At 58.8% G+C, this 25693-nt stretch overlaps 1 protein-coding gene across 8 annotated transcripts in view; it reads right to left on the minus strand.

The window, feature by feature from the left end:
* Window positions 1-25693, minus strand: part of PRDM16 (PR/SET domain 16) — a 317415-nt gene that overhangs the window by 148311 nt on the left and 143411 nt on the right. For all 8 annotated transcript variants that reach the window (XM_087858580.1, XM_045803488.2, XM_087858577.1 and 5 more), the window contains exon 3: window positions 18740-18790. In XM_087858580.1, coding sequence (XP_087714706.1) covers window positions 18740-18790 — 51 coding nt within the window. The remainder of the gene's footprint in view (window positions 1-18739; window positions 18791-25693) is intronic.

Consider the following 25693-nt stretch of genomic DNA (forward strand, 5'->3'; position numbering starts at 1 on the left):
CTTGGCCAAGAAGCAGCGTCAAGGTCCTTCATGCTGGGTCTCTGTCTCCGTGCCCACTCCCCACTGATGGAGGGGGTGGTGAGCTGGTCTACCCCAATTTGCAGGAGGAACAGAAGCTCAGGTCCTCCAGGGGCCAGTGGGGGCTGACCCTTTGGCCAATCTGTGAAGCCTACTCTTGGTTTTGAGCAACTTTGAGTCAAAAGAGCACAGACACCTGGGGAGGTGATGTTGGGAGGCTGCTGGGGGGAACAGTCTGACGGGGGAACAGTCTGACAGGGAGAACAGTCTGATGGGGGAACAGTCTTATGGGAGAACAATCTGACGGGGGAACAGTCTTATGGGGGGAACAGTCTGACAGGGGGAACAGTCTGACAAGGAGAAAAGTCTGACAGGGAGAACAGTCTGATGGGGGAACAGTCTGATGGGGGAACAGTCTGACGGGGGAACAGTCTTATGGGAGAACAGTCTGACGGGGGAACAGTCTGACAGGGGGAACAGTCTGACAAGGAGAAAAGTCTGACAGGGAGAACAGTCTGATGGGGAACAGTCTGACGGGGGAACAGTCTGACGGGGGAACAGTCTGATGGGGGAACAGTCTGATGGGGGAACAGTCTGACAAGGAGAAAATTCTGACAGGGAGAACAGTCTGATGGGGGAACAGTCTTATGGGAGAACAGTCTGACGGGGGAACAGTCTGACAGGGAGAACAGTCTGATAGGGGGAACAGTCTGATGGGGGAACAGTCTGATGGGGGAACAGTCTGACAGGGGAATAGGCTGATGGGAGAACAGGCTGCCAGGGAGAACAGTCTGACGGGGGCAACAGTCTGTTGGGAAGAACAGTCTGCCCAGGAGAACAGTCTTATGGGAGAATAGGCTGCCAGGGGGAACAGCCTGATGGGGGAACAGACTGATGGTGTGAACAGTCTGATGGGGAGAACAGTCGGCTTGGGGAAACAGTCTGACCGCTTCGCAGAAAGTTAGACCCAGTATCACCTTAAGACCCCGCAAGTCCACAGCTGGGTACCCGCCCTCGAGAACTGCAAACAGGAACTCAAACTGACACGAGAACGTTCGCGGCAGCGCTGCTTGAGAGCAGCAGGCGACAACGGCTCCCTTGTGCAGGCGCGGGCGACCGGGTGAAGGGATCAGGGCACGTCCCCACGGCGGGAAGGCGAGTGAAGCCCTGACAGGCGCTGCGGAGTGCATGACAACCAGGATGCCCAGACCCCAAAGGCCACACACTGTGGGTCCATCCGTGGAGCTGCCCAAGGAGGCGAAGCCACAGAGAGAGGCGCGCGGACCTGCAGCCACCAGGGCTGGAGCGGAGGCGGACGTGGAGTCGCCGCTGACGGTCAGGGTGCCCGTGAGGCCCGCGAAGATGCCCCAGGGCAGGCAGAGGTGGGGGCTGCCCAGCATCACGAGGGTTCAAACCGCTTTAACACGGTTAGTTGTATGTGTGGGAACTTCGCCTCCAAGAGGAAGGAAAACAGAGAAAAGAAGTGGCCCCGCCGAAGGCCCGCAGCCTCCACAGCCCCCGCGGCACGTGCCACGGCTTCTCGCAGGCTCCGGGAGGGACAGGGGGCGCGCGTCCGCGGAGGTGAGCAGGCAGAGAAGGCCCCCCGCGCACATTGTTCTGCAGGGATTAGGGGGTGCGGTGTCCCCGGGCCACTTCCTGCAGGCTCTCCTGGCATCCGGCTGTGCTGGGCAGGCCCGCCTGTTCCATGCAAGTTTCTGTCTCTTTAATAAAGATTAAGATGTCAGAGGGCCAGCGTTGCACAAAATCCCACTTTTATTAACTTCTCATTACCAGCTGAAGGGCGAAGCCCGTTCCTGAGCTTCTGAAGCAGTGGGGGAAGCAGTTATTAAATATGCATTTATGACGACCAGAGCTCGGGCAGAGCGCTGACTCAGCGCATGGGCGCAGGCCTCCCTGGCTGTACGCAAGACAATGGGGACCTCGTGCCAAGAGTGACCACGCAGCCTGGCCCAGGCTGGAGGGACAGCCCGGAGCACAGTGCAGGGAGGAGGAAGGGTCTCGGCCGCCTGTGCGGTGAGCGCAGCGGCGGGGGGGGGGGGGGGGGGGGCGGGGGGCGGGGGGGGCACTGTGGTGAGGGCATCATGGAGAGTGAGGGTCCCAGGCCCACACCAGAGACTGACCACCACCTGTACTGTGTGGTCCCGATGGCATGCCTGTCCAGCCAGGGCTCACTGTAACCTCCCCCAGCCTCGGCCTCCCAGGATGGAGCCCACAGTCTACCTGCTCTGGGCTTCTGAAAGGGCCTCTGGCCGGCTTCACCCCTCCCCCCTTCCCAGGAACCCCCCAACGGGTCCCCTGAACCACAGGGCACTGTGTACCTTCTCACAGGGAAAAACGCCATCCGCACTCCCCTCCTGCCTGCGCTGAGCTCACCCACCCTCAGGGAAATGCTCTTGTCCAGGCCACGGTCACAGGGCCCCACACGAGGGTGGGGGCGGGGGATGTCCCCCCCCCCCCCCGCTGGTCTCAGTCACCAGAGCTGCTCGGCTCCTGCCGGCCCCTTCCTCCTTAGCATCCCCTGGGGAGCGGCCCCGGCCCCGGGTTTCCCGAGTTTGTAAATCCACACCCATCTGCCTACCTGATGCCCTTCGGGGACATCCGCCTAAGGGGCACCTCAGAAGTAAGATGTACCGAGTGACATGTCTGTTTCTACCTGTCCGCATGCCCGTCCCTCCTCCAGGCTCTGGCACGACCTCACCCCGGTCCCCAGAGCTGTCCTCTGGCCCCTCGTTTTCCATCTACTGAAGCTTCTCACTCTGAAGTACCCCAGATAGCGCCATCTCCCCGCCCCCATCCTTGACTCCCCACACCCCAGCTCCCTGCCGGGCACCCAGTGACTGGCCGGTGTGCAGCTCCTGCAGGCCCCTCCACAAAGCCCCTCCCTGTCCACCCAGGGGCCTCAGCACATGCCCTCTGCCTGTGATGCTCTTGGCTCGATCCCATTAGGTCTCACTCTCTTAGGCCTCGGGGAGCGCCTCCAACACCCCCCCAGAGGTGCCCTGGGACGCCCGTGTCCTTGTCACACAGCCCAGTCTGCAGGCAGCACTTCTGATCACTGGCTACGGTTCACGAGCTGACTGCTTTGTATTTGCCTCTTCGGAGATATTACAGACTCAGCGCTCCTGTCCCCCCGCCAAATTCATAGATTGAAACCCTAATCCCCAGGATGGTGGATTTTGGAGGTGGGGCCTCTGGGAGCTGATTAGGTTAGATGAGGTCTGGGGGGTGGGCCCCCATGATGGGAACAGAACCCTCATAACAGAAGATGCTAGAGAGCTTGCTCCTCTGCCCGTCTCTCCCCTCTGCTGCTTGAGGACACTGCGAGGAGATGGCCAGCTGTAAACGGGAAGAGGGTCCTCACCAGACACGGAATCTGCTGGGGTCTTGGTCTTGGACTCACAGCCCCCAGAACCGCAAGAGAGAAATGTCTGTTCGGGCAGCCCCGTCTGTGGCCAGTGGTCATCAGGGCAGAGCCCACTGAGGGCCACGGGCAAAGGCCTCACTGTTCACAGCCATGGCTTGGAGCCTGATGCCCCCGACCCACAGTGAGTGGCCGATGGGTGCCTGCACACGCGGCAGTCACTCCACCCTGCGACAACACGGGGTTGCCACAGGGCAGAGTCCTCACCGAGAGGCCCCAACCTTGTCTGCTCTTGTCGCCCCCCGCCTCACTTGCGGGGGCTTCGTGGAATCCCTTCCCTGCAGAGAGCAACCCCTCCGTGGCACTCCAACCTTCTTGTCCAGTTCTGACAACACGGTACTCAGGAGCAGAGGGAGGTGGGGATGCCAAGGGAGGCTTGGACCCACGTCATCTCTAATGAAGTGGGTCTGTCGGGGCCTTGAAATCTGCTGGGTTTGGTTTTCTCAGTTGGCTGGCTCTGCCTTGGATGGACTCCCACCAACTCACAAGTGGGGTGCTGACCCCCAGACTCCCCTATGCGGAGTCTGTCTGGGGAAGAAGGGAGCCCTGGGTCCTCAGAGTCCAGGGACCCAGCCAGGGGAGCAAAGAAACCCTTGTTGTGGAGCATTGGGTCCCACTGCTCAGGAGCACAGAGCCTCACACCCCGGCTCTACCTCTCACGGCTGTGTGACGTTGGGCAGGTTACTTAGCCTCTCTGTGCCAGTGTTTTGTAGCAAGTGTAAGTGCCCAAGGAAACATTAGCCACATGCACAGGCAGACCCCATGCTCAGTCCTTCCCCCAGAAAACACCGTGTAGTGAGGCCTTCGATTCAGCTTTGGGGCAGTGGGGTAGAAGGCTTGGAAAGGAAAGGGGATGGAGGGCTCTGCAGCGCGGCTCCTTCCCGTCAGGCCCTTCAAGGCCCAGGACGGCAGCAGGACAGGCCGCCCTTGGCCAAGGAGCCAAGCATGCTGCCGTCTAGACCCACCATCTGCTGAGAAACCAGCCCCATGGGGTACGTTTCTGGACTGGGTCCTGGGAGGATGACATTGGCTCTGAAGGAAATGCCCCGTCCCTGGGGAAGGTGGTGCTGTCGCAGACCTGAGTCCCCAGCACGCCGGTGGAGGGGGCACCCAGGCAGACCTGCCGGGGAGCCTGGCTGGTGTGGAGTACAGTGCTCCCCCGCCCCAGGGCTCAGCAGCCTGCACTCGCCTGTTTACCTAGGGGGTGGAAAGGCTTCTCGCTGCTGTGTAAATAGACTTTGCAAAGGCCTCTGCTTTCTCACCCGCTACAGCTTTCTGAACGCACATTATGAATTGGCGGGCTTATCGGGAGGGCCGTCTGGCAGTTAAAAGATGTTTCCCCGCATTGTGAGTCTGCATGGAAACCGAGTCGTGTCAGCCCCAAGGACAAAGGAACTCAAGTGTTTGAAATGCAAAAATATTTTGACCCGACTACATCATTTTTCAAAGGAAAAAAGTAATTCACGGCTCACAATTCACTTGCTATCTTGCAGGAAGTCCTGTATTTCTTATTAACTCCCCAAGGCCTGCTTCTCTGTGTGAGGGGTCATCCTGGAGGGCCAGTATGTGAGGGACGTTTATGACTTTCCTTTCCGTCTCTTCCTGTTGTTTTTTCTTTTAGTGCTGCTTCATGCTTGTGAGGTGCCCGCCAGTGCCCCGCTCCAGGCCTTATCTCTGGGCTCCTCCCACACCAGAAACTTGAGTGGGGTACAGAGTGTCTGCTCTAGGTTGCCAGGTCGGAAACCGAGGTCCTGAGAGGTTAAGTGACCTTTCCCAGGTCACACAAATTGATGGTAGAGCTAAAACTGGAGTTTCAGGGATCTTGTGATCCCTCTGTGGGTGATCCTCCTGTGCTCTTGGCTCCCCATGTAATGACTGTGTCTGGATGGGACCTCAAAGGCTCATCACAATCACCATCATCACCATCATCATCACCACCGTCATCACCACCGTCATCACCGTCATCACCAACATCCCCATCATCATCCCCATCACCATCATCATCACCACCATCATCACCGTCATCACCATCATCATCAACATCCCCATCATCATCCCCATCACCATCATCATCACCATGATCACCATCATTATCACCACCATCACCATCGTCACCATCATCATCATCACCACCATCATCATTATCATCACCATCACTATCACCATCAATACCATCACCATCATCACCAACATCACCATCATCATCATCACCACCATCATCACCATCATCATCATCACCATCATCACCACCACCATCATCATTATCACCATCACCATCATCACCAATATCACCATCATCATCACCATCACCAACATCAACATCATCACCATCACCAATATCACCATCATCACCATCACCATCATCACCATCATCATCACCATCATCACCAATATCACCATCATCATCACCATCACCAACATCACCATCATCACCATCACCAATATCACCATCATCACCATCACCCATATCACCATCATCACCATCACCATCATCCCCACCACCACCACCATCAGCATCATCACCACTCTCACTCTGAACTGTAAGCGTGCACCAGGTGCTATTTGAAGTGTGCTCTCTGCATAGCATCTCATGTCATCACTCATCATAACTTTGAGGCAGGAGCTATTATCAACTCCACTCTACAGATGAGGAAATCAAGGTGCTGGAGGATAAACACACCCTTGGACAATCTTTTGCCTTCTAAGATCTTCCCAGCACCAGACCCCCCTGCGCAAGCCCTTAGAAAGTGCCATGGACAGGCCTTCATGGTGGCTGCTCAGCAGCTCATTGGAAGCTGAGCAAAAAGGCAAACCTTGGGGTTAGCTGAGCAAACCCTGAATGTCTTCTAAGGCTGTGTCTGGGGATCTGGGACCCGAACACCTCTGGAAGTGCTCCCATGGGAGCAGCAGGGCGGGGGCACTTGCTGGGGTGCATACGCCCAAGGCTGTGCTGTCCTGCTGGCAGAGCAGAGTCTCCCCCTGGGAGTGCGGCTGCAGAAGTGGGGCCAGGAGGGAAATGTGGGGAGACACAAAGCTCTCCTTGTATCGCATCGTGTGTGTGGGGCTTCTTGTGTGTCATGTTGGGAAACCAGGGGCCTAAAGAGGGGTGAGGGCTTTGAGGAGTATTACAGTGACACTTTGGGGGCCAAATGGTGATTATTAAAGAAAAGCGTGTTTAATGAGGTGGCTGGGGTGCTGGACATTTGTTGCACTAGCGGGAGGAGAGACTGGGGACAGCGTGCCAACCAGTAAAACCAACTGGGAGAGGAGATGGGCACCAGCCCAGGCCAGGGGGAGGCCCCCAAATTAGCACCTGCCTTCAGGGAACACACACTTCCCCGTCAACACCTAGGGAAGAAGATGATCCCGGGGGTGAGCCGGCTGGCCGTCCTGAAAACACCTTGCTGGGCAGAGTCTTGTAGTTTCAGAGTCTGGGTTTGGGAGCATTTGTGCAGGGGCCAAGTTTGCAGCTTACTGTCCGAATGACTTTAGGGGGGTGAGTTCACCCGTCCGAATCCCAGGGAAGAAGAGCATCTGTGTCCCAGCGCTGTCATGAGGCACCCAGCACGCCCCAGAGGCGGCCTACACCTGTCAGCTTGGCCGGGCTTGGCAGCATAGCAGTGAGCACGCAGATGGGTGTCTGCCTCGCCGCGTCCTGGCCCCAGCATGGCCTGACTTCACACACAGAAAGACATGATCGTGCCCCGGGCACGGGAACCGTCCTGCCCACCCTGGCACCTTCCAGTCTGCGCGGGCCTTGGCCCCGCTCCTGAGTGAGCCAGTGGGGACAGACGTAGGCCTCCCTTCCGGCTGGTTCTCCCTCCTGGACGGCGGCACACTGGCAGACATGGGACAAAGATGCCTCTCGTCCCCCCAGCTCCCCACACCTAGGACAGCCCCTGCCAAGCCAGACCTTCCTGAAGGCTAATTTGATGTTTTTCTCTACCTTGCCAGTTCCCCTTACTCCTGCCTCTGCACTTTTCATCCAAAAAAGAAATACAAAGGGAGGAAATCTATTCAAAATTCCTCCTCCTCACTTTATTTCTGCTGCTCTCTGGGGTGCCCACGCTGCAAATTCTCTTCCGATAATTATCTGCCCTTTCGGGGCCTTGGTAACCCAGAGCCTCAAGCTCGGGAGACTGGAGGAAGTGCCCGGCCGCTCGCGGCACATCGGACACCCTCAGGTCAGCTGTGACCGTGCACCAGCTCGCCCGTCCCCTTCCCGCCCGGCGCAAGGCTGGGGAGGAGGACTTTTATTATTATTTTTGTTTGTTTTTGAGGCTCTCCTTCCTCTCAGCTGATCCGTGATGAACACCACATCAGACTCTCTTTATGTGATAATTTTCCATCCCCGGCAATGCAAACATTTCTGTGGCTAATACTCTGAATCTTGGCCATTGCTCAGGAATAACAGAGGCAAGGTTCCAATATAAAAAAATAAGTCTTGCCTTTTATTACTTAATTTATCAACACTGTACTGGGGAAACATCTTGTTAACTGGGTAAGAAGAAACCGTTCACCAACACAGCCTCGGCTGATGGAAAGGGGTGTCAGGTGGAATGATGAATCCTGTTAGCATACAAAGAGGCCTAGTGCTGAAGGAGGGTATTATTCAAAGAAGGAAATATTATTAAGTAAGAAAACGGTGCACTCACCCTGAATCTGTTAAATTAAGAATCCCACTCTTCCTGGCCAAAATCAATTTGTTATCCTCACAATTTCCCCCGTATATAACAGGGGATAAAAAGGAAAACTGGCCCAGAGAAATGACTCTTTTGAATCAGCAATCTGCCGGGACACGGCCAAGCCAGCACGGCAAGATGGGGTCACTTCCGCCAGACCTGTGTGGAGCAAACACTCTTGGAAGCGTGCCCCACCATGAGGAGCGGTATCTGGTTTGGAACTTTGCCGCAGGACATGCCCAGGGCCCAGGGCCCCAAGGAACAAGGGCTGCGGAGGCCCATCAGCACAGGTGACCGGGGTCTCGGAAGGACAGGAGCCCTGGGAGAATAGGGACCTCGAGGAATTCCAGTGTGCGTCTCTAGCACCTGCCCGGTAGGTTCTTGGTCATACTGCTGACTGGGTGCGTGACAAGGTCACGCTGCAATGACGGACTCCAAAACCCAGAAACCCAACAAGATAGCGCATGGCTGTGTCTCTCCCGCGTGCCTCGCGTGATTCGCAGGATGGCTCTGCCTATGGTGATTGCTGGGACCTCTCCAGAACTTTCTGGCTGCAGTGTTGGAGGGCAGAGAGCTCTGGGGGCTGCCACACTGGCCAGTGGTTGCTGGCCTAGAAATGCCCACAGGCCAGGTGGTTCATCCAACCACAAGACGTGCTCCCGCGGTCCCGCAAGGCAGAGGCTCGGACGTTCGGTGAGTGGCGCCACACGTAGGCAGGACGGGGAACCCTGACCTCAGAGGGTTTGTGATCCAGCAAACGGAACGGTGGCCACATCTGGCCGTGACCACCGACCACGCCGATGGTGACCTTTGCCATCTGGTGTTGGTGTGGGCCGGGCACTGGGTAAGCACTTTGTGTAAGTCAACTTTTCCATAAGCAAAGCACCCCATACGGGTGTCCGCTTTGAAAAACATCAGACATGGTGTCACAGCAAAGAGCGACATTATCACTTCTGTACTGTTCCCGTGCAGCCCTTTCCCACACGTACGTCCTTACACACGTCTGACGTGTCACAGAAGACGTGCGTGCGCCTGATACGCCCCTTTTCCGAAACCCTGTTCTTAAAAAGTTAATAGTCTGCTTTTTGGAGCGGTTTTAGTTTCATAGGAACGTGAGCGTCAAGTACGGAGAGTCCCCGTCCCCCTCTGCCCCCACTTTCCCCCTTATTGAGGTCTTGGGTTCGTGCGGTCTATCTTACCACCGGTGAGCCAGTGCCGACACACCATCCGGTGCCGGTGCTGGGGTCGGCTGTACTTGCTGCGGGTCCAGATAAGCATCAGTGTCGTGTAGACACCACTGCAGGATCACACGGAGCAGCTTCATGACCCTACAAATCTCCTGCGCTCCGCCCCTCCCTCCCCCACCCCGGGAACACGGATCTTGTACCGTCTCTGCAGCTTTGTCTTTTCCGAACATCATGGAGCTGGAATCACAGCAGGGAGCCTTCCCAGGTTGGCTTCTGTCACTTGGTCCTAAGCACTTATGGTTCTTCATGTGGCCAGAGAGCGAAGCCCGCTGATAGTGGGAGGTTGTCCAAATGCCTCTTTTAGGGCCCAGGGCTGGGCTGAGGTGGTTTACCCTCCCCCGTCCTGCTCTCCCTCCCTACGGGGGTCTCCTGAATCCCTCCCAGCAAACGGACCTGGACAACCCCTAAGACAGACTAACAACTCCAGACCACAGATCAGAGCCCCTCCAGGGAGGGGGTCGTTCCCCAGGGCTGGTGCACCTAAGAGACCCCGGAAGCCGGCGAGGCAGGGGACTTGTGACGCAAGGCGCCCTCGTCTTTTCCTGTGTGCTCACAGTGTAATCGCCTGGCACGGACTCCCTTCTCCAGCCGCACACCTCAATGACTCTCCCCACTTTAGCTTGCACTTGGGAACTGGTCACGTGCCAGCTCCAGTCACCTCCTCCAGGAAGCCCACTACAATAGAATGCACGGTGTCCCCACCTCCATGCCCTCGGCCACATGACTGCGTCCCCGCCAGGAGAGACAGAGCTCCCCCTCCCACCCTGTGCTGCTGGCTGCGGCGGATGCAGGGGGAATGTACTCCCTCAGAGCCCAGGCCCCACAATGACTGTGGGTGTCCCCCTCCCCCTCTGCCATCACCATGACAACCACACACCCCATGCAGCCCCCTGGTGCAAGGAGCCTGACAGGTGTGCAGAGCAAACCACACCCCTGAGCCCAGCCTGGACCAGCCAACCTGCACGCGTGTGAGAACCAGCTAGGATTGCTTTAAGTCACCGAGTTTTGGGATGGTTTGTTACACGGCATTATTGTGGCAATAGCTGACTGATACACCTGCTTCCAATGAGCGCAGCCCTGCTCTGTCTTAGCTTTCTCTGAACTTGAAGGCTTCGCGCCATCCGAACGCTGAATGTGTAGGCGAGCTCTACGTCTGGGGAGCTTGGCTGGAGGAAAGCTCACAGCACAGGCTAGCACACGGTCTCCTTGCTGCCATTGAGAACTGGCCTCTCTGCTGAATCGTGTGGCCTACTCAAGTGACAAACTCTCCGTGCCTTAGTTTCCTACCCAGTAAAGCAGGGCAAGCACACCTGTCTGGGGTGATTGGGAGTAAGTGAGCTGATGGACATCAAGTGGCTGGCTAATGGCAGGCACTCTATAAACGACAGTGACAGAGGAGCCCCTCGCTGGGACAAGTTCAGGCCCCCGCACCTGCTCTCCTTCCCTTCCACCCTCTTCCTGGCCCTGCACCTTCCCCCAAGGCTCAGCACACGGTCAGCCCATCAGCAACATGAGCCTCAAAACTTCTGCAGGAGGCAGGGCAGAGGCTAGAGGCTCTGTGGCAGCCGGTGTGGGCCCCCCGGGACCACCACACCCACACCCACGCCGACATAGGAAGCCAGTGCCACCGCTCAGAGAAGATGGTGAACGGGCCAGTCCCCTCTGCAAGCCCGGGCAGGCCACAGAGACCCCCACATGCAGGCCCTGTCTTCCTGCATGAAGTCGAGAGGCTTCCCAAGGCCTCCCACAGGCCTGCGCAGGGACGGAGTGGGGCCCTGGGTGCTGGCGAGGGGCACCCGCATAGCCTGCCCCCAAGACCTCCCCAGGGAACAGCAACCCTCGAGGCTTGGGGTGCTCAACACGCGAAAGAAGGGGGCACAGCAGCAGCGACTGGGCAGAGGGAGGGGTCCCCAGGTGCTCACAGCGTCTCCGGCGCTGCTGTCCTTTACGCAGAGAGGGACCAGCCACCTTGATACACCTGTTTGTGTCAAGCCAGAGTGTGCCTTGCACTCACAACGATGATAATCGCGCTAATGGGCTTTCAGCACGGAGGTGAGCCCCGGGGTTGCTCCTGTGACAGCAGCCCCCCCAAGCCAGTGACGCCGGCTTTGCCGAGGGAGGTGTCTGTATGTTTAAAGCAGAAGATGCTGAACAGGCCTCAGAGCTGATCTATTTTTCTCTCCTGATAGTGAGGCACAATTTAATTAACTCACTATTGCACCCACCTGAAGATTATGGAGTTTACGGACATCGCCATCTGGCTCCTATAAAGCCGGTAATGTAGATAATAAATCCGCTTCATTACCGGCACGAGAGGCGTCCTGCTCTGAACAATCTTTCCTAGCACCCTCCTCCGAGCACCACCTTGGACACCCCGAGGTTCCGCGCAGTTTTGAGGAGGGCCCTGCGGCAGACGCCACCCTGCCCGTGCGCTCTGACCTGCCGCAGGTGTCCCCGGAGAGGCCTGACACCCTCCATCCATGGCCGGCGTCCACCCGGGGCCCCTCTGCCCCCTCGTCCCCGTGCCGGCCACAGCAGCTGCACCCCCAACCTCCGATGCCCAGAGCTGGACCCAGTCACTATCGTGTTACCCAACTGAACGCCGGGGACCGAGTCGGGCACTGGAGACGGATTGTCGCACCCCCAACCTCCGATGCCCAGAGCTGGACCCAGTCACTATCGTGTTACCCAACTGAACGCCGGGGACCGAGTCGGGCACTGGAGACGGATTATCTATCTGGCTCGCAGAGGAGGAGCCGGAAACGCAGCAGGCCAAGCTCAAGGCCGAGGGCTACGGCGTCCAGGCAGACCCAGGTTTAGAGAGCTGGGGTGGGCTGGGAGGGGCACTGGACCTGGCCCAGCCTCCCTGGGTCTCCAGCCAAAAGGAGAAGTTCCCTTGTTTACCTTCCGGGGTAAGGCGTATTTTCCATTGCTGAGCCTGTCCTATGAAAATGGTGATGTTTTCTCCGCCTTCGAGATTTAAGTTTGGGCAGAAAGTGTCAGCAGGGCGGCTGGCGGGGAGGGCCTGACCCCAGAGAGGGCCCCCAAGTCACCTGGTCTCACAAGCCCTGCCTTCGGCTGCTGGTGGACCCCAGGGGGCCTCCACTCTCCCTCCTCCGGGACCCCAAGCTGCAGCCCAGAAGCCTTTCGGAGCCTAATTCTCAGAGGTGCTCCAGGGAGAGAGACAAGACGGCTCGTGGCTTTCTCAGTAGCAAAAAAGAGGAGAAATAAATCTCCCTCCCTGCCCCCCAGGTGTGGCTCTGGAGCTGGGGCGGGTCTGTGGGAGCAGCGTGCCCTCCATGGCCTGCTGGCAGCCGCTGCACCCCCAGCACCCCCAGGCGAGAGCCGGCCTTCCTCAGACCCACAGCTCCCCCCGCGGGCACGTGGTAAAGTAGCTGCCCCTCGCCCAGCGGAGGAGAAGCTTAAAGCTGGTGTCAGGGGTCCTCAGGATGGGGCGGGGCAGGGCAAGTGGATCAACTCAGTTTAGGGGCCTGAAAATGCAAAAAGGTTACGTTTAAAATGTCGTGCCCCCCCCCAGGCCAGCAGCTGCCCTGCAGCTCACCAACTCGCCACTATCCGCCCATTAATCACCCTTATCAGGGCGGCCCCCGCCCCCCAGGGACAAGTTCAGGTGCTTCGAGGTGGCCGGAGGTCAGAGTCCACCGTCAGAGGGGGCGGGGAGCCTCCAGGCTGTGGCCCCTCCCTCGGGCCTGACTTTCTGCCCGGGAACTGGAGCCACCAAAGTCACACCTAAGCGGCCTCTTCAGATAAGAGTCGCGGTTGTGAAATCAGAGGCCTCCCGGGAGGGGCGGGTGGGGAGGCGGGAAGCCAGACCGGAGGCCGGGCCTGTGGCTGGGCCTGAGCCCCGGGGCTGAGGCCTGCACCTTCTCGGGAAGGGGACCGGCGGAGGCGGCGCTCTCTGGCTTTCTGGTCGCGGCCCCTACACCTCTCCGCTTTGCAGCCTTTGATTCAGCAAAATCAGGGATGCAAACTTCTTAGGGGTACTTAGTTTCCATGGCAACCGAAGCTGACCTCAACATTATTGTTCTCAAGAGGCACTGACTTTACTATATGTTCATTCACTGAATTAATGGACTCCTGGTTCTTTTATCAGCGGCCCCCGAACAAAGGAGAGGGAGACGTGCCGTCAGAGGGCTTTCAGCCACTGCCCAGCCTTTTGTCCGGGGCTTACTGCATCCGAGCAAGTCTATTCAGCCCCAGATTATCAAAATCAACTCGGGGCTGTCTCTGTGGCAGCTAAACACACTTTGATTTCATAAAGACATAACCGATCCCACATGCAAATTATTAATTGTGATTGCAGGGTTCTGAGGGCTGGGGTCTCTGGTGTGATTTTTGGGGGGTAATAAAGCGTCTTTGCAGGTAAAATGCTGGTGAGTTATAGGGTGTTGGTGGCTCCTGAGTGTTGCTGGCTGGGAGGTAAAGAGGAAAAAGGAAAGGACTGCTAAAACCATCCTTGCGGGCACAGGCGAAGCATGAGAAGGACCCAGCGAAGCTTCCCGCCCGCTAAGCCCGGCGGAACCCTGCGTGTGCCCACCAGCCCTTCTTGCACCTCCCCGGACCCCCAGCCACTTCCAGGGCCACGCCAGAGCCACAGACCACAGAAGGCAGCCCCCGCACAGCAGGACCTGGCTATGGGACCCTGTGCTGGGCTTCCAGGGCCGGCCCGGCCAGGAACCAGGCCCACCAAACAGCAGAGTCACAGCCCGGCGGCAGGCGCTGAGACCTCGGGGTGTGCGGGCACAGAAGACACTTAGCAGCTGCCCGTGGTCCCCACTGCCACCTTCTTGCAGCTTGAAGAGTTGTCTTCCCAGACTCCCCGGCCAGGCTTCCCTAGACCCCACCCCCAGCACCCCCACCCCCCAGGAGGGATCCCCAAGAGCAGAGGTATGTCACTGGGGCCAGGCGCATGTCACACACACACACACAACAGCCCAGTGGTGCAGACCGCGGTCCTAACATACAAATAACCATTTCACAAATTATAATAATTATCAATCAATCACCCTGTGTGGACAGTGCCAGGCTGGGCCATCAGATGGCTTTTATGACCTGTAGCATTTTGCACGTAATGATGGGGGAGAGATTTATGGAGCCATCACACTCCCTCTTCCAGCACCGGACTTCATTAGCTTTCTTTCCTTTGGACTCCCTGTGCACCCCTCAGCCCCCCGCCACCCCCAGGCACCAGACCCAGAGGACTGTGGTCCTCGGAGTTTCTCAGGAGGCACCTTTCTCCTTCCGGTCCTAGCCCTACTGATGCAAATTCCCGATTTTTGGTGGGGTGGGGGCAGACAGAGGAGGGGAGGAGAAGAAAAAATAAAAATAAAAAAAGGAAAAGGTCACTTTCTTTTGTTTGCCTTTCCCCCCAGTTGTACCGTATTAACACGTCCTTCCTTTTCAAGATGGTCAAAGAAAACAAGATAAAGTGGGACAATGGGAAGGCGGCCGGGGGCTTGCGTGTCCCCTTTTCATATCACCAGAGAGATTAAATCAAAATTCTTTTAGCTGATACCATCTCCCCGGGTGGACTACACTCTTGTTAACGGATAAATTCAAGCCCTCCAGAAAGTCAAAGAATAAATTTAAGCCTTTTGCCAAATGTCTATCCTATTGGATTTTGATAAGACGGCCATTGAGCCTTAATAATGTCTTCCATCCATTTTCAGCGGGCCCTTAACACGGCTCTTTATTCGTCCCCAAAGCCTCTTCGCTGGGCCTTTTTATTACAGGCTCCGGCGGGCTCTCCAGGGAGCCGGGCGACCCGAGTGATGGATGGACAACTGGCTAGATTATCTCCCGCAGATGTTTGCCCTGCAGGAGCCCCGGGCTTTCCCTCTAAGTAAACAGAGACGAAATAGAGTCCGCCGGAGGGAGCAGTCCCAGAGGTCCAGGCACAGAGGCTGGGAGAGGCAACGCAGCCCGACCTGCAGACCTGAAGTCAAAGGGACTTCCCGGCGGCGCGGCCTCTGTGCCCAAGGCACACACCCGGGCTGGCGCGGGGATGGAGAGGGCTCCAGCGGCGGCGGCGCACGGCCGGCGTCTCATCAGCACCGGAGCTCTGGGCTGCGTGGCCTCGCTGGCTGCGCGGGGGTGGGGGCCGTGGGGGCCACGAAAGAAGGAGGGCGCAGGGGATGGAGAGCGGATTCGGCACTGCGGGAGACACAGCTCACTGGAGACCCGGCTGAGAGATGCAGGCGACACCACGGAGGGGTGGGGCGGCGGGGATGGGGGCCCGGACCTGAGGGGCGGGGCCGAGCCTGGCAGGGCTCCCAGGCCTTGCGCCATCACTCCCGCGGGAGCCCCGCCCTCCACCGCAGGCCCAGCGGCCCGTGGGTTCGAGTCCCGCCTCCCCTGTGAGCGTGGGGGCGGCACCCCTCCCTGGGCCTGGGCTCCTGTCTCAGCGGCGGCAGCAGAGGGATTCCACGGCGCGTCCAGCAACCTGGCTCTCTGATGCTGAGAACTTATAACTGGGACTTCCCACAAAATATCACATTTTCTGCATCTGTGTCAAGCCGCTGATTGCATTAATTACCTTTTGTTACACTTCACTGACCTACGCAAAGAACAGGAAGCGTCATCATCCTCAGGATGGAACGGCTGAAGCTGGAGGAGTCCACTGACCCACCCAAGGCCCCCCCAGATTGCCCACAGTATTTTAAGGCTCCCAGACGAGTGGGGGAGGACAGGCCCAGTTCATCCAGACACGAAACTCCCAAACCACAAAACTGATAAATGGGGGTCTACATCCTCTTGCCAAGGAATTCACTCAATGTGTCCTTAACACAGCACGCCGAGCCATGTGTGGTCATATCCTGTAATGCACGTGGGCCTGCGTCGATCTCCGCAGCTGGGAGTAGCATGGCTCGGGCGGGGTAAGGGGGACCTGCTTTTTGGAAGGAAGGTCAGACGAACACGGCGGTTACCCACTGCCCAACCTCAGTGCGCGAACCCATTTGGCTTTGCATCTTTGCTCCCGTCTCCCTCCCTCCCGGACCGTCTGGGCAGGGAGCTGGCCGGATGGGTCCAGAGCTAAGCACAGGGTTAGGTTTTGACCACCACACCAACGTGACCCTGGGCACCCATCCTGTCACACTTGAATGCCCCCAGTGCTGATAATGTCCAAGTTCAGCCCGAGGCTGTTAGAATCCCAGAATTCAATGGATGGCAGAGGGCTGTGGGGCTGCTTCTCCGTGTGGGGAGGGGTGTGCATGAGGAGGTGGGCGGAGCCCCCCTGCGGGGCAGCAGCCTCCCCCTGCAACCTGGGCCTGCAGGGTGGTAGAAGACAGACGTGCGGGGCTGGGAGTCAGGAGGCCTCTTTCCAAATGGATGGCTGCCAAGGCCCCCTTTGCTCTGGTGCCCGGGCCCCCGACTGTCTGGCCGCTGTGGGCATTGGGTCAGTGGGATTCTGTGCACAGTGGGAATCTCCGACCTCTCCCCTGGGCCTTACGAGGTTCTGTGTTTTAGGGCATGCCTGTTCTAAGCAGCACGAGCGTGCCCCTGTCTGCGGGGCGCCTCCCACCCATCCCCTAAGCGGCTCTCAGGAAACCCCTCTGACGGGTCAGGAGGGCCCGATGGGCTGAGGGTTTAGGAAAGGGCAAGGCGTGCCAGGAGCCATGGTGCTCCAGGAGCAGAGCGGACAGACGTACTGACTGGGGTCCTCCCCGGGTGCATCTCCTTAGGGCTCAAAAGCATCCTGCCCCGGCCTCCTCACCATCCTCACATTTACGCTTGACCTTCCGGCCTTCTGCCCTGACCCTGGCACCCACACTGGACTACCAACTGCCCGTCCCATCAAAAATGCGTCACTCTAACCTCCCACCAGTCCACCCACTGTTGGGGCAAGTCCCACCCGCGTCCCCTCCTCAGCTGCCTGTTCATGGTGAGAAAAAGGAAGATTTTGTGTTCTCTCCAGAGGTTAAGACACTGGACTTGACTGTGGGGCCTTTTTCACGGGAGAGAGGAAAGACTTCAATTCTTTGAAATACGGGAAAGCTGTTTGAAATCTCTCACTACCTCACATCCTTTAGGGAAATCCGAGGTTGTTCCCAGAGGCAGGAAGAGGGAAAGGGGGCTGTTGGGAGGGATGTGGTGTTTTAAGGAAGAAAGGCTTCAGGCCGCCCTGGGCAGCGCGGCTGGGACAGGCAGGTCCCGGGCCAGACGCAGACAGTGGGTTGTGGGCGAGAATGAGCCAAGAGATCACCCCCGGCCAGAGCTCCTTCAGGAAGTCACTGCAGAGTCAGAAAATGCCTCCCTCCGCAGGCTTTTCTCCAAAATCAGTATTTGTGGGATGGACCCGGGGAGACGGGACAGGTACCCCCCCACAGAGTGCTCTGCCCAGAGTCCTCGGCTCAGACCAACAGGCTGGGCGCGGGGAACACCTGCGACGCTGGGCGTTGTGACACGCCTCAGGCTCCCCAGCAGAGGCTGACCGTGTCCCGGGTGCACGTCCTGCGACGCTGACAGGGACCAACGGCGCTTGATGAAAGCGAGACAACCCAGGGCCCGGGCGTCGTGACACCGTCTGGGCATCCTAGGCGGGCGCGCCTCTCCGCCTAGCCCGGGTGGTGCTTTGAGACGAGCGCGGCGAGAGAGCGCTGTCCTAGTTCTACTGGAAAATCCAAGAGGGGGTCAGCTACCGCATCGAGTGTGAGTGTGAGTGTGCGTGTGTCCTGCGTGTGTGCATGTCCGCGGGTGACCCGGCCTGGGCGGACGCTGAACCCCGTCTCATGAACGGCTTCTGGGTCCCTCCATTTACTGGTTTTTTTTCTGGGCCTAGTTTACTCTCTGGATCCTTGTAGAGCCAAATGTGCCCCCAGCGACTCTCTGTCACCCGCCAGGAGGGCAGGAGACGCTGCCCACGTGGACACCGTTTCTTTCACCTGGTCAGCTGCTTATTCGACGCCGTGCCCGAGCCCCGTTTGGAAGCCGCGGACAGCACTGGCTCTGCGGAATTTGCAGCCAGTTGTGGTGCCCCCCCTCTCCGTATTCTTTTCATGTGAGTATCCAGTGGAGATGGTTAAACAAACATGACCTGCGTTTATTTAATTTTCCTGCGTCTGCATGGCCTGAGCGTTCCCGCGGGTGCGGGCTCTCCCGTTCTCAGGGGTTAGGGTTGGTTCGGGGCATTGACCCCCTACCCGCTGACACAGTGCAAACCAGCATCCGTCCTCACGTCATCAGAATCCCTGTCCTGGGCATGCATTCTGCCACCCACAGTGCATCGCTCGCGAACCGCGGGCCGCGCCACGGACCTGGCGACACGCACGCTAGCTCAGGCTTGCACGTAGGCCCCAGCAAGGGAGAAGGCGTGGAACCAGCTCTCCTACCTTTTGGATGCAGCCCTCCTGGGACGACACTTCCGTATCCGTCAGCAGGTGCTGAAAAACAATTGTGAAGGGGGCGGTTAGTGTCTGGCGGATAAGACGCCCTCCTCAGGCCGCAGCGGGCTGAGAACCACGGGGCAGAGCCAACATTCTCTGGAAGGACAAGGGTAAGGCCTCGTAGCTTCTCCATAATGTGGAAGACAGTGGTCTGTGGGGAAGTCGGGGCCTTTATTCCAACGGGGTCTCTATTTGCTGAGAAAGCCAAGGACCCCTCCCGGACGTCGGCTCCCCGGGAAGGCAGCTGGTTCCTCGAGCAGCTCGTCCTGGTCCTTCAGGGAAGCACACGTTACCAGAAACCGTGCAATGGGGGCAGGAAGGCTCTCTGAGACCGGCAACGGGCTCTCTCCCCATGCCCTCTGACCCTGCCTGCGAGCCATGCAGCCGTGAAGCCCTGCAGGGGGAGCGGGAGGACGCTGGGCACCGTGCGGCCTGCGTGGGGCTTGCAGTCTACCTGGGCAGGCAAAGCCCGGCTGAGCGGCCCGATTCACCCCGGGGGCTCGGTCCAGCCGTGCCACGGGGAGCCGCGGTGGGGGAGGCAAGGGGAGAGGGGGGAGCGGGCTGCAGCCTGCACCCTTGCCTGTCACCGGTGGGGCGGGGCTGAGGTTTGACGTCATCTCCGCGGGTGACCCGGCCTGGGCGGACGCTGCTTCTTGTCTTTTGGCAGACTTGGGGGGGCAGCATGTGAACCTGTTCCTTATCCCAGACCCCTGGGGAGTGCCTGTGGTTTTAGGAGGGAGCTTCTCAGAGGAGATCAGGCGAAGCCAGAACTCAGCAGTGCCGCGTCAGGGAAGCACCCTAGGGTGGCCAGTAATGACCGGCTCCTCCAGGAGCTCCGGCCCTTCCCTCTGCCGCCGACACAGGCTTGGGTTAGTGAGCGAGAAAGCACCAGCCGCTGTGGGTCTTTCTTCCACCCGACAATTCTGACTCGCAGCTTTTCTTGGCTTGGCTGTGGAGAGCTGTAGCGTTTTGCCGGCCTGGCGTCTCCTCTTAAAAACCACGGAGCTCCACTCCGGAGGGACGGCATTTCAGGGACGGGTCCCAGAGTGCTTTCTAAGCTAAGCAAACTGACAAATTAGCTGTATAAATGGGATTTTCCCTTCTGGATCACAAACGCTGGGCATAGACACACATATATATTGTAACGTCATTTCCATAAGAATAGAAACCGAGATTGAAACTAATATTTGAAAAACGACACGAGAAATAGTGTCAAATCCAGGGGTTTTATTTACCCTCCCCTTAAAATTACACTACCGCTCTTCCAAATTACAAGCCGGGGGCGCGGAGTGGCCGCCCGTGCCCACGCAGGCCGGGTGAGGGGCCAGGGTTCGCGTCTGCCCCGCTCAGCTGTAATAACAATAAGTCATATTTTTAAATGTTGAGAATTCTAAGCAGTTGGGGATTTTATGTTTCTTTTAATAGATCCTGAAATTGTGGTTTGGAAGGTGGTTATAAATGCAAAGAGAATGAGACGGAGAAGGTGAGCGCCACGGAGGCCATGGAGGCCTGATTCAACCAGAAGTGCTTGGTCAAACACCAGCAGGAGAGACTGGCCCGGCCACTGTCCAGCACGCCTAGCAGACAGGGCCCAGCATGAGTGCGGCCTCGTTCCCCAGAGCTCTGCCATCCCTTACACGGCCTCTGTCCAGACCCACCCGGGTCCCATAAGCCTTGCGTGGAGGGCGGCCAGGGTCCCTGCCTTTTGTCTGAGGCTAAGAGTGGCCAAACGGGATGGAGCATCCCAGGAAGTCACCTGTCACGTGGCCCCTCGGCTCTTCTCTGCATGCTGGGAAGAGTCCCTCGAGGTCTGTGCACCAGCTCAGAGATGGTGGCCACCCATCCCGGAGTCCGTGGTCAGATGGGGACGTGGAGACGGGCGTTCAAACCACACTGTCCCTAACAGGTCAGGTTGCTATGCACGACACATGGAGCGAGAGCCCAGACGGACTGGAGCGCATCCGTGCGGAGCAGGGCTGGGCGTGACCAGGGTCTGTACACTGCTCCCTGAGCCAGGCCCTCGGCCCCCTTCTGGCTGCAGTGTGGCTGCCTGGAAGCCCAGCTGTGGGACCACAGGTGACCCGGAGGAGCCCCCCACCCCAATCACATGATACAGAGAGGGGAGAGGCCAGGACTTTGAAGACAGGACTGCCCCTGTCCGAGCGGGGGTCTGAGTCTGGTTCGGGAAGCCCCTTTGCCCGGCTTCTCTCTGCCTGCCCTGTTTAACGGCCCGCCTTGGCAGCCACGCCCATCATCATCGGCTATTCACCCACTGCTGACCTCGGGTGAGAACCCACCGGACGCACCCCTCCCGGAGCCTCTCAGCCCTGGCCTTCCCGCCAAGGCTGCCGCTTTGCTGAAAAACCTCTTTATTTTGCTAGCTGAGCCCCAGCACGCGCGTTGCTGGCCGGTCGGCTCTTGGCAGGGGCTGCTCCAACCCCACCTCCACGCCCCGGCAGAAGTATTAGGTGTGTTTTGATTAAGCATTTTAGCCAAAAAAGGGAGGTTTGACCTCCGGCATTTCTCTTCTCTCCCGGGTCTCAGTGCCAGGATTGAGCTAAGTGGGGTTGGTCAAAACATCTTTTTTGACTCTTAAAATAAATACCCTCTGTTCTCCAGAAAGTCAGCCCGGAGTAGACACACACACACAGACATCTCATACGCTCACAGCTCTGGAGTTCTGGTGTGTCCCCTGAGGGGGGCTGGGCTTTCTGGTGGGTGTCACAAATGGATCCCAGAAGGCTTCTTTCCTTTCAAAATACTCCGTTATTAAAGCATCTGAAACCATGCCCACAGGAGGGAGCCCGGGTGAAGCCCCCCGCCTGGCCAGGGGCCCGAGAAGACCCCCAACACCCTCATTTACTGGCCTCCCACTCCTGGCCTTCGAGCCAGATGCCCTCCAACCTGCTTCTCCCTTGTTGGTGTTGGTGTTCACCCGAGTGTGGGGCTGGGTCTAGAAGTGGCTTGAAGCTGATTCCCAGGCCCCTCCCCTGGAAGGAGCTGCCCTGGGTGGGGGGCATGTGCAGGATTATCCCGAGAGGGCAGGCCGGGACCCAGGTGGTTGGTGGAGGCCCCTCTCCACGCTGTCCTCCATCTGGTGACCTCTAGGGGACCAGGGGCTCAGGCTCCTGCTGGAGACAGACTGGGCAGACAGGTCAAGGTGGACGCTGGTGGCCCCTTCGTGTCAGCTGCGTGGACTCTGTGCCGTCTGCCCCCTTGGGAGGGTTTCTGCCCAACTGGACAGAGCCCTTTGGGCCTGATAAACCGACAATCAGGACTCATGGGACGGCCGCGTTTCACGCTTATTCCGTTCTCAGCCAGGGATGTCCTCAGCCTCACCTTTGCGGCCTCCCTTTCTGGGAAGTCAGGATTTTTAAAGGACAATTTTCATCCTTAGTTTTCTGTTCATATCAAAGTCCTACCACGAGCACCACTCCCCCCATGTATGCGCTGCTTTGAGGTTGTGGTCTCAGAGGCCGCCGGAGAGGGGACACAGTGACGGGACCAGCGGGCGCTCCTCAAGGAGCCCACAGCATGGTGGCCTGTCCGGTACCTCTCTCTACAACACCATCTGGCAAAAACCACGGGCACCCGGCTTTACGGAAGGGAAGCGGAGGCTCTGGAGTCGGAACCGCCCGCTAAGGTCACGGAGCTGCTAAGCTGGGGGGCTGAGTCCCAATCCCTGTCTCTGACTCCAGCCTCCGCTCTGGAGGGACAGCGTCTGCGGGAAGCAGCCACATGGCGTCCCTTCCAACCAGCACCCGCACCCGACCCCTGGCCAGGACCCTCCCGGGAGAGGGCGCCCCCCACAGGCAGGCCCGCGGCCCGGTGGACTTGAGCGGAACCCCGGGGGTGGCCTGCGGGCCGCTCGGGCGGGGACCGGCAAGGGCGGGTCGTCACCGGCGGCTGCCCTGGCTCCCAGTGCAAAGGCTCCGGTGGTGTTGACACAGACTCTTGAGCTCTCAACTGGGAGCGGGGGAATATTTATTTATTTTTGGCATTAAAAAAATCAGCTTGGCTGTGATTGAACTACAAAAATGATTTTTTTTGAAAGGCGCCTTGGACACTGTTTTCAGCTTTTATGCCTAAACAGATACTTCTCAGTTCTTTCAAGTGAGATCTAGCCCGTGAATGCAGGCTCTCTCTTTACTCGTAAGAAAAATATTTACACAGTCAAGTACGGCACGAGAAAGGATGCAGGCTCCTTCAGAGGGCCCGTCCCCGAAGGCACACAGGTCCCACACCGCTGTTTACACGGCCAGCCCACATCTCCTCCCGGGGGGCTTCTCCCCGGCCTCCGCCGGGGACCCTGCAGCCAAGGGCTTGCTCTCGATGCCCTGAGACCCACCTCGATGTCCAGCAAGAGGAAGCAGCCGTGTGGACGACGGCAGAGTCCTACCTTCCAAGCCCTTTTGTTGGCCAAGGAAACCTGGCTACTTTGCCTCCAGAGCCCCAGGCGAGGAGCACTTATCTGGACTCACCCCCGGCCTGCTTTTCCCAGGGGCCCCCACCCAAAGCTCGGCTCGGGGTGTGGGGCGATCTCTTCTGACCCCTCTGGAGCGTGGCTGGGCCTGCAGCTTAGCTCTGGCCCCAGGAGCGAACGGTGGGCGGACCACTGTTCCTGGCCAGCGCGGCCTCACGCAGACCCAGAATCTCTGGGCACGGCTTGCATGCTGTCAGACGTGCCGAGAACACTCTGTTCGCTGGCGGCTGCCCGTCGTGGGCACGTGCCCTCTGCCTGGACCCCCCGCCTGCCCGTGGGCCGCCTGCCGCCTGCCCGCACCTTCCTTCCTGCAGGATGAATGGATCCCCGCCCCTGAGCTCCTCCTCGCCAGGTTCTGGGTCCTGGTCCGGTGCTTCCCGGGTCCCCTGAGGGCAGGACGTCCCAGCCTCATTTCACGATGAGCATCTTTTGTCTACATCGCAGCACAAAAGGTGCCTTGGAGATGTGAAAACAAAATCTCAAAAGGCACTGAGTCCAGAATTAGCTACTTTGGGGCAATGGACAAAACCGACCCCAGCCCTCAACAAGAGCCCAGGTGTTAGGAAAACAGAAGGCCCCCAGCCTCCTGCTGAGAACCCTGGGTGAGGGTCACGGAGGCCCTTCCGGGAGTGGGGAGTCCTGAAGCCGGTAGGGGTGGGGGGAGGGCAGAGGAACGCACCCAGAAGACGGGAAGGGGAGACCAGGCTTGGAAAGGCCCCGGGGGCTCTACAGTGGGTGTCCTTGAGGGCAGGCGGGGGCATTTTGATTTGGTTCTGAAGGTGCTGCCCGGGGCCTGCTGGGTAGTGGGCCCCCACAAGCACATTAAAACTTAGAACAAGCCTCTTAGGAAGGGCTGCCAGCTGTCTGCAGGAGTGAGGAGAAGCTCAGAGAGGCAGAGTGGTCCTCCCGCAAGCGCACAGCGGGATCTGAGCCCAGGCCGCGGGCCCTGCAAGGACGGGGGTGACTGGGGCCCGTGGGACAGGGGCACAGCGGGAGGGTGGGCAAGGCTGGGCAGGGAAAGACAGAGGCTCCACAGGGTGGACCGGCCTGGCCTCTGATCCCAGGTCACCCGGGCATAGACAGCGCGGGGTTCCTACCACAACCGTGTGCTTCCTGATAAAGGACCCGGAGAGAAAGGTAATGCCGCCCACCCAGGGGCTCCCCACTCCCTCCCAACCCCAAAGCCACCCTGTTAACAGCTCAGCTCTTTAGCTGACAGCTGAGCAGGCAGCGGGTCCGTGACCCAGAATCACAAAGGCCACTCGGAGGCGGTAGCTGCTGGGAGGCCCCTGGGTGACAGGTCCCGCCTCTCAATCCCGCTGGCCTCTGGTCTGGGCAGTGGCCTGCCCGGTCCTCTCCAGGGCCTCCTCTCTAGGGCTGTATCGTAGGAGACAAGCACGCACAGCAGTGGCCCGCTCCCCCTGCCCCAGCCATGACTTGGCTTTGCCCCTTGCATCTAACACCATGGGAACATGGGCAGGAACATGGGGACATGGGGACAGGCCTTGGCCAACCACCTTCCCTGGAGGCTCTGTTTGCAAGGTTCCCTCTTTCTCTAGACCGCCCCCCCAAAGCTCCCTTTCCAGAGAGTAGAGAGTGAAGGTTACCCCCAGCTTAGCACATGCCAACCTCTGGAGGGCTTGGACCATTCCGACTGAGGCTCTGAATTCCCCACCAGGCCAGAGATGGGGTTCCTCCCAGGAGAAGGCTGGGCAGTTCCCAATCTCGGGGCCCCACCCCACAGACGCTGCTCAGCCTGGAGTAAGACAGGTCTCTGGGGTCCTAAACCACAGGGAGACTTGCCCTTCTTTCCTGGCTGTGGCTCTGTGCAGGGCTGAGCTCTGGGCACAGAGAGGACATGCTAGTGGTCCAGGCCAGCGAGGGAGCCCAGGCAGGGGTGCCAACCGAGTGGCCACCGGTTCCATGTGGACATCAGCAGCCAAGGCCCAGGTTCTGAGCCCCTTCTCTGCCAGGCCGTGAGCTGAGGGCGGTGCCCAGGACGGCCTCCACAGGCTCTGGTCCTGAGGAGAGGTCTGCCTGGTGCTGCACCTGGCCCTTGGTGGATAGGTTCCTACCCCTGCTTCCGGAAGATTGATGTCCCCAGAGGAAGAGCGTGTAAATCATGAGAGCTGGGTGATATGCGGCACTTCCAATCAATGACTCATGACAAGCCATAACTTTCAGCGCTAGAAAGGGAAGCTCGGGTGCGTCCAGGAGCCTTGCAGTAGCCAGCTCCAGGAACGGGACACACACGCCCCGGAAATGGGGAGGAAGTTCTGCAGAGCTGTTGCCTCCTGGAGCTGTGGCCAGGGCTTCCTTCTGATGGCCTGGGTTCAAGAGGAGAAAAGCCAGGAGCTGGAGGGAGCTGTGTGGATTTGGAGGGTCCCAGGCCCTGCAGAAGGGGTCTGGAGGGGGGG

The sequence above is a fragment of the Ursus americanus genome, chromosome 33 (genome assembly GCF_024610735.1).
Source record: "Ursus americanus isolate L20-20 chromosome 33, mUrsAme1.1.p, whole genome shotgun sequence".
NCBI classification, from domain to species: domain Eukaryota; kingdom Metazoa; phylum Chordata; class Mammalia; order Carnivora; family Ursidae; genus Ursus; species Ursus americanus.